At 37.1% G+C, this 13,232-nt stretch overlaps 1 protein-coding gene across 2 annotated transcripts; it reads left to right on the forward strand.

Annotated features, from left to right (window-relative positions):
• The first annotated feature begins 2,126 nt into the window (after positions 1 to 2,126).
• Positions 2,127 to 5,594, forward strand: LOC120412700 (ATP-binding cassette subfamily G member 4-like). 2 transcript variants are annotated; one of them, XM_052708479.1, is made up of 3 exons: positions 2,127 to 3,544; positions 3,663 to 4,031; positions 4,088 to 5,594. In XM_052708479.1, exons 1-3 carry the CDS (start codon positions 2,794 to 2,796, stop codon positions 4,693 to 4,695), a joined length of 1,728 nt encoding a protein of 575 aa, XP_052564439.1. In that variant the 5' UTR covers positions 2,127 to 2,793; the 3' UTR covers positions 4,696 to 5,594. The 2 variants fall into 2 exon arrangements, with proteins under 2 accessions (XP_052564439.1, XP_039429216.1); XM_039573282.2 differs by having other exon boundaries at positions 2,128 to 3,610; positions 4,088 to 5,209.
• Positions 5,595 to 13,232: the final 7,638 nt, after the last annotated feature.

Raw genomic sequence — 13,232 nt, forward strand, 5'->3', positions numbered from 1 at the left:
GTAATTTTTGATAACATTTAAGGAGGTATTAGACTATGACAAACAAACAAACTTGCACTTTTTGACAGTTAGCCTGCTTTGTTTGTTTGCCTTCATTTGTTTGCAGCAACGTTAGCCTGCATACATTTTGCTTTGTTTGCGAGTGTGGCAAACTGTCAAGCAAGATAAAGTTCGAGTTTGTGTGTTTGTCATAGTCTAATACCTCCTTTGGTATGCGTTTTTTTTTCAATAACCCACATTATACCTCTATGTTTATGTTTACAATTTAAATGCTTACGGTATGATTTTATAGCAAAAAAAAAAATTAAAAACAAGCAAAAAATTTAAGACATGGATGTAAAAATATGAAGAAAAAAACTAGCGACTGGTGATATGAGGGTTTAGAATAAGCCAAATACTATTAGAAAAACTTAAATGAAACAAGATATATGCAATTTGAAATGGATGTTTAAAATAAAACAAGAAAAACCTGAAACTTGAGAAGTAAATCGTTTTAAAAAAAAACATAATTTGCTCAAAATGACTAAATATATGAAAAAGAATTATTTTCAAAGAAAAAAAAGGCAATAGGGGGTTAATTTATAGATGTTAAATCGAAGTTGAAAACAAAAAGTGTAATTTTTGTTATCGACGACCAAATGGAGCAAGAGGAACAATTTTTTTTTTTTTTTTTTTTTTTTTAATTAATACCGAATTACGCACTTCCCAGCAGAAGCTGGGAATATTTCACCTACCTTTTATTTTTTTTAAAGGTTAGGCTCGGACTGCTATGCACGTATGCCAGTGAGAAAAGTTTCTCTTTAAAGGCTGTGCAAACTATTACATAAATTAAAAACTATAGATAAATTCTAAATCATAAAAACACTGGGTGCGGGTTGTACTCGTGTATGTGTATGGTTTCACGAGCAATTGTTCCTTTTGCCCGATATGATCGTCTCGCACCACTTTCCCCTAAATATTATTTTGGTGATAAGACCTCTAAGACCTCACAAAATGAAAAAAAAAGAATCAGAAAAAAAGTTATTTGGTTTAGAAAAAAGTTTTTATTTAAAATTTATGTCGTGTCTTGTCTTAGTCTATTTTGAAATTAAGTCCAGACTCGATTATCCGAAGGCATGTATAAACAAAAAAATCGCATGTTTTTATTTTTTTTACCGTATCATTAAATTTGAGTTCTGCGACTAGGGGAAATATACTCATTCTAAGCCTAATAAGCGGTCGTGCTTGATGAAATTTACTAAAACCAAGTACACCAACGAGTAGAGCGACTTTTTGTGAACATTTTTGTTTATTTTCACTTTACTCAAAGTTATTCTATCTTTTTTACAAGCATTTAACGGTGCACATCAATCAGAGCTTTTGCACCAAGATTTTTGAAACAAATATTTAAGTATTTTCGGATCGGGGGGAAATATACCATTTCTCAGCCTATTTCTTTTATCGGCCTATCAGCACTTTGATCATGAATTACAACTTTCATAAAGTGTTTTTGACTGTTCCAAAGTAATAAATAGCTCAAACAAAAGTGAGCCATCAACTCTTCATTGTTGATACATCTGAAAATGTTAATTTAATAGCGCAAAACGGCAAAAGTGATGAGAATTGGTCGAACGACTTAGACTGATTAAAATTGGTATATTTCCCCTACGGGAACTATCGATATAATTTTTTATTCATCCCCTAAACTACTGCCTACTAAGCGATTTACAACCAAATTTGACTATTTTTACAATCAGATTGATGCACAATTGGGTCCGTAAGTTTGTCAGTTTTTGAAAAAGAAGACAACAACTTCCTTGATTGCTGTGCACCCTTAAAAAAATATTTCCCGCAAATGTATTCTAATCAGACGAGAATGCATTGGGCCACACCTATCTATTTTCAGCTTAGGTTTTTTTTTCTTCCAGCGCTCTTTTAGTGCTGCCAATTATGATGAAATTTTGAGCGAACACTCACGAAAATTAGCATTTTTAGAGAAAGTTTCCTGGCATCACTGGCTCACTTCAACAGGCGCTGCTAGTGGTGTCAAACGTCAAAAGACTAAGCGCTTTTTTTTTTTGTTTTTGTTTTTTTTTTTTTTTTTTTTTTTTTTTTTTTTATGGCGCTATGGCGACTAACTAATGTTTAAAAGCTCATGTTTCCGGTAGTTGGAAGTAATTTTTTACCTTAAGCGCTCTGAAAACGTTTGCGCAGAACAACGATTTTTTTTGTGATTTGATTATCCAAAGTGAGTTTTTCCAAGGCTTTCGAATAATCGAGTCTGGACTGTATATTAAAGCAAAGTTCAATTCTTATTGGTTTTCCTATTTTAACAAACTATGGTGTGGAGTATGAATGAAGAAAATTGAAAATATTTTTAAATTATGTTTTGGGGCTTAACAACTTTTCTTTCAGAAATTCAGATGAAATAAAAAATGGGAATTATTACAGAATAAATTCATATCATTTTATTTGCACAGATAAGATAATCGTGATCAGTTTTCCTTTCTTCAAGATAGTAACAAATTTATTTAAAGCTTGGTAATAGAAGTGATAAAGCTATCAGCTGGTGATTGATTACAACTAGGAAAATTTAAATATAAACACTCAAGCCTTCTCCCAGTTTATGCAAATCATAATAAACAACAAATATCCAAGTAACAATCCGCGATTACATGCAAAATCCGCCCTAATTGCACTACCCTATGCGAGTCGCGTGGGAAATTGCATCACCGGCACGCGTCCGTTAGCGCCCAAGCAATTACCGGTAGAACATACACTAAGCCACCGAAGCTTAGTTCGGGCTTAGTCACGATGCAACCGGTCGACAGTGATCACGTTACGATTCCGTTGGTCTCCACCGGCAACGGCAGTACCAACCGCGGTGAAACGAAGCTCTCCTTCTCGGGAATTTCGTACACGATCGCACGCCGACATGGTCCCAAACAGGTTCTGGACCAGCTGTCGGGGACGTTCAGGAGTGGCCGGTTGGCGGCCATTATTGGACCTTCCGGGGCTGGGAAAACCAGTTTGCTGAACGTGCTGGGGGGATTTCGTCCGCGGGATGTGAGGGGTTCGATACTGATCAACGATCAGGAGTTGAGCGCGGGGAGTTATCGGGCGAAGGTTGCTTATAATACGCAGCAGATCGCGTTGCTCCCGAACATTACGGTGAAGGAGACGCTTGAGTTTGCGGTTGATCTGAGGACGCGGTATGGGAAGTCGAAGGTGCGCAAGAGGAAAACCGTTGAGGATGTGATCGCGCTGCTTGGGCTGGATAAATGTGCCCACAGTCAGGTGCGGGTGATTTCCGGTGGAGAGCGGAAACGGCTGTCGATTGCGCAGGAGTTGATCTCGGAGCCGAAGATCATGCTGTTTGACGAACCTACCAGTGGGTTGGACAGTGAAGCGTCGTATCAGGTGGTGTCTTACCTGAGGGAGTTGGCCAGGCAGGATCGTTGCGTCGTCAGTGTGGTTCATCAGCCAAGTTCCGATCTTTTGGAGTTGTTCGACGATATTTACGTACTGTCGAGTGGCAGATGCATGTACCGAGGATCACTGGACGGTATGATTTCGTACTTTGAGAACGTGGGACTCGTTTGCCCGCAGTACTACAATCGAGCCGATTTTGGTAGGTGAAGTGAGGTTATGTGATCGTTTAATGAAGTTTGCTTTGTTTTCAGTGCTAAAGATCACCTCACCGAGTAAGCCAGAAATCAGTAAGGTGTACCAATCGATGCACCAGATGGAATCCATCGTAGACAACATACAGTCCAAACCAAAGACAAAACAACCTAAACCCGGATCCCAGTACCCGACATCCAATTGGCACCAGTTCATCACCCTAACGCGCCGTTCAGCTCTATCAACGATCCGCAACTACATCCTATCGATCCTCCGCCTGGGAGGACTGATCCTGCTCGGCGCAATGATCGGAATCATCTACTACGACATCGGCAACGACGCGTCCAAAATAATCTCCAACACGGCCTTCCTATGCATCTCCCTTGCCCTGGTCGTGTTCATCAACGCAGTAGCCGTTGTGCTAAGCTGTAAGTTTTACACAATCACTTTAACGCAGCAACCGCTGACTCCCCCTCTCCCACAGTTCCCATGGAAATGACAGTGCTGACGCGCGAGCACCAAGCAAACTGCTACTCGATCGCGGCCTACTACTTCGCCAAGCTCACAACCGATTTCGTCCCGATGATCATCGGGAATGCCTGCTTCCACACAATCACCTACTACATGACGGGTCAACCGGTTGAGCTGGACCGTTTTCTCCGATTCGGAGCGATCCTGCTGCTCACCGGATGGTTCGGCCAGATCTTTGGCCTGTTCGGCGGCAGCACCTTCTCGATCCAACTCGCCCCCTTCGTAGTCCCGGTCGCGATCCTAACCATGGTCCTGTTCGGAGGATTCTTCATCCGGTTCAACGAGCTTGTCCCCTTCCTGCGTCCCCTGATCCACGTGTCTCCCTTCAAGTACGCGTTTGAAGGTGTCGCCCAGGCCGTTTACGGCTTCAACCGGACCAACCTTGCGTGCTCGGCCGGCAGTGACGACGCACGGGTGTGCCCCTTCCAAACCGGAGACCAGGTGCTGGCCATGCTGGACATGGACCAGGCTGATTACGGGGTTGACGTGGGTGGGCTGGCCGTCATTGTTGGCGTGATGCACGTGGTCGTGTATGTTTGTCTGTGGGTGAAGGTTAGATGAAGATGAGTGTTAGCTCGGGAAATATTAGTGATAATTGAGTTGCGGTTAGAACAAGTTTCAATAAAGTTGCGTGACGAAGAACTGACATTTGTGTGCATTATTGTGGGATGACTTGTTACGGAATTGTTCGAGACTGTGACGAACTGGAAAGTTTTCTTTTTTGCATAGGCAAACAGAAGGAATAATGTATATATTCATGAAGTAACGTTGGATATGGTAATGTGATAACATGATTGATGATGTCGTGATTTGCGTAAAATTTATCAAATCATTAGCTTTTTTTTGTACTGCTTCAGCTGCTAGCACGTTTGCTCTATTAGGCAAAGGATAAAACTCTAAAGTAAAAACTTAAAATAGAAAAAAATATGTATTTTTTTCTTGCAAATCACCCTCTTCAATAACAACGTTATTAAGGGTTGTTAGCGATATATTAGACTTATTAAAAAGAAAAATATTGACTAAACATTACAACTACGCACAAAAATTGTTATTTTTATTATAGGCTTGATAATCCGAAGTCCAATGTGAGTTTGTAAACAAAGAGTAAAAAAACAACATCAAATCAGGAATCAACTTTGTTATCAAAACAAAAAAACTTAATTTCACTGACATTACATGCAAACTGACATTAATATTTAATGAGTCATAAAATTTATCACTTTCCTAATATTGAAAACCCTTCGGCCAAAGATACCGTAGGGCGGAAACAAACTCTGATATTTAAGCATTGTTGATCTGACATGATATTATGCAGATTTTTGAATATTTGTTTACTGCAGAGCAATTTTTATTGATTGCCGATTATATGAGCATATTTATTAGGGTGACACAAATTCAACTTCTTTGAAGACTTTGAGGGGGTTTTGTGAGGACTTTCTGAGTAAAAATTAATACATTTGAAATATGTTCTCAAACTAAATCAAAACAAAGCATTGGTGAAATATTTTGCACAATCGGTGCAGGTATGCTAATTTAGCTTATCTTGCATGAACTAGATTCAAACGTAAGCCATCTTCAATGTTTCGCCATGTTGATTAGATTGACACCTAATTTTATCCACATTCGTATCACCCTTTAAAAAGAACGTGCTTGGACAATGCATAAATTAATTATTTAGTAGTGGAAAGTGGGGTTCGTCGAAAAGCGAATCGGAAGAATCGATAATTGTGTAATGTTATCCTCTGAAAATTTGTGTGAAGCTAAACTTGTGATTCATTAAATGCCTTATTTTTTGTGAAGATTTTTGCTTTTTTCAAATATTTTTTTTGTGTTTTTTAGTAAGTTGTAATCTTTTTTACTGATTAATTTTCCGAACATTAGTTTTAAATATTATTTGTATTCACAAAAATGCAATTTTAATCTTTGAACCATTCTTCACAAATTACGGAATTTGAATTTGTTTTTTAAATATTTTATTATACTTTTGTAGACAAAAACAATATTCAAAAAAAAATAACAAGCCAGAATTTCAACATTTTAATGCCAAGAATGCATGGGAAATGTATTATGCAGCAGTACCGTCATCAGGGGTGACATTGAGTCTTGGGGTGAGATTGGGTCATACAAAAATGCTAACCTTATGTCGGTTTGCAATCATAAGTTTTCCAAAAAATTAATTTGAAAAAAAAATTTGTGATAAAAAAATACTTTTTGCAGTACTGTACATTAAAAAATCACTTTGCCTCAAAATATTGTTAAATGCATTCAAACTTTTTATGAATTATTGTAAATGCAGAGCAATCCATTAAGAATGGTTTTCAGCTGGTTGCACTAAAAATTGCATTGAAATTTTGAAGTTTTTCTCTATGTCCCCAAAAATACGGGACAGATTGGTTCCATTGCGCCTCAATTTTATTTTGTAAAGGAAAACTTATATTTTTGCTGCTTGATTTAAAAAAAAAAATATTTTGAGGTTTAATTTTGAAACCAACGCTCGTAATAATTTTGAGTCTTTAAAGAAAAACGAGAAGCCTGCTCGACTCAAGTTTTTGGGAGCACTTTTAAGGAAAATGACGTCAATAAATAAAAAAAAAATAATAACAAATTTAAAAATAGGAGCCCACAAAAAATAGTGGACAGGACGTTTCACCTTGAAACTTAAAAATATGGGTAATCAGCTCCTGTTGAAAGATACATCATTAGGGTGGAATCTAGTTATATGGGAAAATTGAAAATGATAAAAATCCAATAAGCAACACATTTTTTGGGTTTCTTTCAGGGTCCCAAAATACCCCCCAAAATTTGGGAGCGATTGGTTAAGCCCACGATTAGCGCAAAGTGAATGAAATTTGCATGGATATTACTATGGGGAAACTTGCATTTTTACATTTTTGAATTTACAAAATTTATATTTTATTATTTTATGAAACTAACACCGTAGAAGTACAGCCCTGGCAGTCCTTAACAACTCTCTCAAAGACAGTATAGTGCTAAAGTGCGTAAAAAAAAAGATACACGGTTTAAAAAAATAGTGTATTGAAATAATCAGTGAAACTCATATTTTCTGCCAAAGGAACCGGAAAATACATAACAAACATGATTGAACTTATATTTAGATGAACCTTAGGTAAAATTGTTATAAAGAAATGTTCAGAAGACATTATTAAGTTAAGTTGCACCCAAATTCCTCAAATATATTATAGTTTTCGGAAGTTTCCGCTTGACTTAACAGTGTTGGCAAAAAGTATGATTTTTGCCGAGTATTTCGAAATGTCTCTCTTGAACGCTTTGTAACTTTTGATAGAAGAATTTTGCACCATACTGTCTTCAAGAGAGTTGTAATGAACATTAGCCTGTCCCATTTTGAGGTCATGTCGAGAAATTTCAGGTGCTCACTTCTTAAATGGTAGATTATGATGTCAGGAACAATGTTTTCTTAGACAAGAAAAAATAATAAAATACTTTCTCGCACCCCCTAGTCGATTTACTGAAAAAAAGTCACTTTTTTGAACAAATTTTCTAAAATCGCTTGGAATCAATACAAAAACTGATTCGATCTGGTGAGTATTATCTTCAAACGATAGGTTTTTGTCCATAGATTATGATGCACTATCAATATTGGATTATAACCTAAGTTTTTGAACTCTCCCAGGCGGATTTATGTCGAAAAAAATCGCATTTTTCGAAACTTTTTTCAGAAATACTCATTTAATTTAGGGTAACCAATTTTTAACAGTAAAACCAAAAAAATGCAGCTTGTAGGAAATTTCATGGCGAACATTTTTCCCTCTGAGAAAATGCAATTTTCAAAATTTCTCAGAATTCTGAAGCAAGGCCTACTAATTAGACGATGTTGCAAGCATGTGTCGCAAAGGTCAGTGTATGCTTTCTTATAGTAATTTTGGCCGCTGAATCCGAATCTGAAATCAAATTTCGTGTAAACAGTGATGTTTTTTTGCTACACCCTTTTGGAATGCTATTTGCGTGATTAAATCGCTGCAATTCAAATTGCTTGCAAGTTCGGTCATACTTTTCTCGGTTTTCGTTCCACTTTGATTGATATTTAACTCACAGAACTCTTTATGTGTAATGTTTTTTACGTTCTGATTATGTTGTAACAATTCGGAAATCACATATTTTTATTTGGCGTGGGCTTAAGCTAATATGGATTTATAAAAAAAAAGAATACCAGAGAAAATTTTAGGAAAAGTGGCTGCATTTGGATAAATTTGTTTGGAAAATTGCATTAAAATAAGTTCTAGAAGACATTTTCGAATATTTTTCATACCAAAAAATATATGTAACAACCATAAAAAATGCTTCAGAATTTTTAGTTTTCTCTATTTATTTATCAATCCTTAATTCTAGTAAGGGGGGGGGAGGGGAGGGAGGGGTTCAGCGATTTTCCACGCTCCATATCAAAAAGATTTGCTTTGTATGGAAATTGGGGGGGAGGGGGTCTGCGATTTTAAGTGTTTACGTGGTTGAAGTGTTTACGTGGTTTATGGATAGTCCCTAAGCCCCCACCAAATAACAATATGCGATTTTTCGAATTGCTTAAGATAATCAAAACGTAAAAAACATTCAGAGTTCGGAAACTCACTCACGGGTTACTCAACCATGAGGAAAAACTACACCCTTACCAAAAATCATGATTTTTTGAGTTCCAAATCCCACTTTTCATACGAATTTTTCAGTTCAACCCATATAACCATTTTTATGGTTGTAGTACCTGAACTCAAAAAATTGTATGAAAAGTGGGATTTGGAACTCAAAAAATCATGATTTTTGGTAAGGGTGTAAGTTACCTGCGAGTAAATTACTCAACACTCTCGGTGAGTGTGAGAGCCTTCCTCATTTACTCACAAAGAGGGCTATGAGCGCTCATGAGGGCTATTTTAGAAAACAAATTTCCAGATGAGTAATTCTCGCTGAAAGTGGACCACTATTTACACAAGGTGCTCAAAAATCAAAAGCAATGTACTTTTCCAATAGCCCCCACCAAGTTATGAATGAAACCATGTTTGGTTGGTTGAATTTGTCCTCACCTCGGCGCCACGAAGCTAAAACATTTTTTTAAATTGGTAATTTTGTGACTTAGGCGCGTCTACAAAATTGCTCATAACTTTGCAAAACTTCAACGAACCCTTGATGTTTAGGGGTGTTTTGGAAAGGAAATGAGCAGAGCTTTCGAATGCACTTGTCAGAAAAACACCGTTCCATACATTTTTTAGCCACAAAACACCATTGTATTTTTAAAAGTCATTTTTGAAGGCCGGCGCCCCGCTTTATCGAAAAATTGACAAATCCATTCGAAAGCTGAGATGATTTCACATAAAGGACCAAAAAATCTAAGGTGTATGTTCCTCCTATCTTTTTTAATCTTATTTTGATTCTGCGAGCGCTGCGCTCCGTTCGCATTTCGGGCACCCAAAATGTTGCAATTTGCTTGCCTTATTTAAAGGTTTTGTCAAAAAATATAGGTGCTCACTTTTTAAATGATAGTTTATTGTCCAAGTATCAAAATGCACTTTCGATAATTGACCAATATTTATGTTTTTGGGTTCTTCCAGGCAATTTAACGTCGAAAAATTGTTTTTTTACTTTTTTTTTGTAAAATGCTTACTTACAATTGGGTCAGTGAAAGTAATTAATGTAACAGGTAGGAAATTTCACTACGAACATTTTTCTCTTAAAGAAAACGTAATTTCGATACTCCAGTGCCAAGATTTTTTCAGTTTTAGTGAAAAAAAACCAATTTTACAAATTTCTCAGAATTAATAAGCACGGCCTACTATTTACATGCGGCATATGTTTTGGAGGCCAGAGTATGTTTTCTTATAGTTATTTTGGTCGCTAAATTCGGATCTGGAATCAAATTTCAGATAAACAGTTAAATTTGGAGCCACGCCCAAAAGTTATTTGCGGTAATAAGCTGTAATTTTAATCGCTAGTGAATTCGGTCATATTTCATCTTTCGCTCACCTTTCATTGATATTTTACTCACGGATTTTTCTATGGAGAATGGTTTTTTCAACTTCTGATTGATTTGAGAGGCCACGTGGCGCGGTGGTTAGCGGCTTCGGCTGCCGATCCTTAATTGGCTATGGGGAATACACGCAAATAATATTTGAGCGTGGCTAAAATATCACTGTTCACTGTTTATCTGAAATTTGATTCCAGATCCGAATTCAGCGACCAAAATAACTATAAGAAACCTTACTCTGACTTCCAAAACATATGCCGCATGTAAATAATAGGCCGTGCTTGTTAATTCTGAGAAATTTGTAAAATTTGCACTTTTTTCTCACTAAAACTTAAATATCTTGGCACTGGAGTATCGAAATTACGTTTTCTTTAAGAGAAAAATGTTCGTAGTGAAATTTCCTACCTGTTACATTAATTACTTTCACTGACCCAATTGTAAGTAAGCATTTTACAAAAAAAAAAGTAAAAAAACAATTTTTCGACGTTAAATTGCCTGGAAGAACCCAAAAACATAAATATTGGTCAATTATCGAAAGTGCATTTTGATACTTGGACAATAAACTATCATTTAAAAAGTGAGCACCTATATTTTTTGACAAAACCTTTAAATAAGGCAAGCAAATTGCAACATTTTGGGTGCCCGAAATGCGAACGGAGCGCAGCGCTCGCAGAATCAAAATAAGATTAAAAAAGATAGGAGGAACATACACCTTAGATTTTTTGGTCCTTTATGTGAAATCATCTCAGCTTTCGAATGGATTTGTCAATTTTTCGATAAAGCGGGGCGCCGGCCTTCAAAAATGACTTTTAAAAATACATTGGTGTTTTGTGGCTAAAAAATGTATGGAACGGTGTTTTTCTGACAAGTGCATTCGAAAGCTCTGCTCATTTCCTTTCCAAAACACCCCTAAACATCAAGGGTTCGTTGAAGTTTTGCAAAGTTATGAGCAATTTTGTAGACGCGCCTAAGTCACAAAATTACCAATTTAAAAAAATGTTTTAGCTTCGTGGCGCCGAGGTGAGGACAAATTCAACCAACCAAACATGGTTTCATTCATAACTTGGTGGGGGCTATTGGAAAAGTACATTGCTTTTGATTTTTGAGCACCTTGTGTAAATAGTGGTCCACTTTCAGCGAGAATTACTCAGATGTTAAACTCTACATTGGTGAATTTCTTGCTCACTCAACAGCGGAAAAGTAGTCCTGATGGTAGAGGCGCAGTGCCATCATATAGAAGTTTTTTTTTATCACAGTGGTTCAAATCCTGATTTTTATCTGTTTTTTTTAGCGAGTTTTGTCCTACCGACGGATAGGTCGGAGGTTGTTTAGACTAGGAATCCATCTGCGGGTGGATTTTAACAGCTTTACCAGCAGTGGATGGCCGTGTTGCTGAGGTAAGTGGCCACTCCTGGTCTTCGACAGTTGTATAAATGTGTTTTGCTGCAGAATCGGGACATCCCGAAGAAGTTGCAGTAGCCACCGGTGGCTTTGGCTTGGAGGTTCACTGAAAATTTGAAAAAGCCGATCCAGTGCTTTGGACAGCTTTAGGCTAGGGCCACCGGCATCTGCTGAGGCTCCACTGGCGTGTCCTGGTTCTTAGGCAAGACATATTGGTAGAACTGACAGCGACCGGGAATTGCCACCGTTGCACAGCTGTCGAAGGAAGTGACCATTACCCACAACAACACGGCCATCTTCTTTTGGTTTGGCTGCCAACATCCACCCGCAGAAGCTGCCCCCGTCTGCGGCCTCCGATTTATCCCGCGGTAGTTCAATCCACAACAGATTTCGACCGGTCGCCCATCTTAAAATTATGAAAATACTGGACTTCGACAATCCAAGGTTTCTTTTGCAGCAATGAAAAAAAAAATATACCAGACAGACAACAACAAAAAAATGTTAATGCCTAATTAATACCAACTCAGGTCCTTCGGATTAATAGACATTGACGCTACCTCGAATGTACAACCGATTGATAAAGACATTTGATTTTGGATTGATATGTTCATTGATTCTATAAATAACAAACTGTTGGAAACGGCCTACTCACACCCTCATTTTACTCAAATATGAGTAAATTTACTCAGCCCTCACACTCACGGTGAGTATCGAGAGTGTTTGCTGTGAGGAAGCCTACTCGATTTGTGAGTGTGAGTGGTTTTCCAAACTCTGAAAACATTTAACAGATCTGTGAGTAAAATATTAATCAAAGTGGAACGAAAACCGAGAAAAGTATGACCGAACTTGCAAGCAATTTGAATTGCAGCGATTTAATCACGCAAATAACATTCCAAAAGGGTGTAGCTATAAAACATCACTGTTTACACGAAATTTGATTTCAGATTCGGATTCAGCGGCCAAAATTTCTATAAGGAAGCAAACACTGACCTTTGCGACACATGCTTGCAACATCGTGTAATTAGTAGGCCTTGCTTCTGAATTCTGAGAAATTTTAAAAATTGCATTTTCTCAGAGGGAAAAATGTTTGCCATGAAATTTCCTACAAGCTGCATTTATTGGTTTTACTGAGAAAAATAGGTTACCCTAAATTAAATGAGTATTTCTAAAAAAAGTTTCGAAAAAATGCGATTTTTTCGACATAAACCCGCCTGGAAAAGTCCAAAAACTTAGATTTTGGTCCAATATTGATAGTGCATCTTAATCTATGGACAAAAACCTATCGTTTGAAGATAATACTCACCAGATCGAATCAGTTTTTGTATTGATTCCAAGCGACTTTAGAAAATTTGTTCAAAAAAGTGACTTTTTTCAGTAATTTTTTCTTGTCTAAGAAAACATTGTTCCTGACATCATAATCTATCATTTAAGAAGTGAGCACCTGAAATTTCTCGACATGACCTCAAAATGGGACAGGCTAATGGGCATTCATGACTATACTTCTACGGTGTTAGTTTTATTTAATTATAAAACACAAATCTTGTAAATTTAAAAATGTGAAAATTCAAGTTTCCCCATAGTAATTTCCATACAAATTTCATTCGCTTTGCGCCAATCGTGGGCTTAACCAATCGCTCCCAAATTTTGGGGGTTGTTTGGGACCCTAAAAGGGACTCAAAAATGTGTTGCTAAAAAAATCAATTTTCGATTC

The sequence above is a fragment of the Culex pipiens genome, chromosome 2 (genome assembly GCF_016801865.2).
Source record: "Culex pipiens pallens isolate TS chromosome 2, TS_CPP_V2, whole genome shotgun sequence".
NCBI classification, from domain to species: Eukaryota; Metazoa; Arthropoda; class Insecta; order Diptera; family Culicidae; genus Culex; species Culex pipiens.

Bases quoted from the DNA above. Each gene is read 5' to 3' on its own strand.
- LOC120412700 (XM_039573282.2), top strand. From the start codon at position 2,794: ATGCAACCGGTCGACAGTGATCACGTTACGATTCCGTTGGTCTCCACC. The intron at 3,611-3,662 runs GTAGGTGAAGTG...CTTTGTTTTCAG, and splicing joins CTACAATCGAGCCGATTTTG to TGCTAAAGATCACCTCACCG. The intron at 4,032-4,087 runs GTAAGTTTTACA...CCTCTCCCACAG, and splicing joins AGTAGCCGTTGTGCTAAGCT to TTCCCATGGAAATGACAGTG.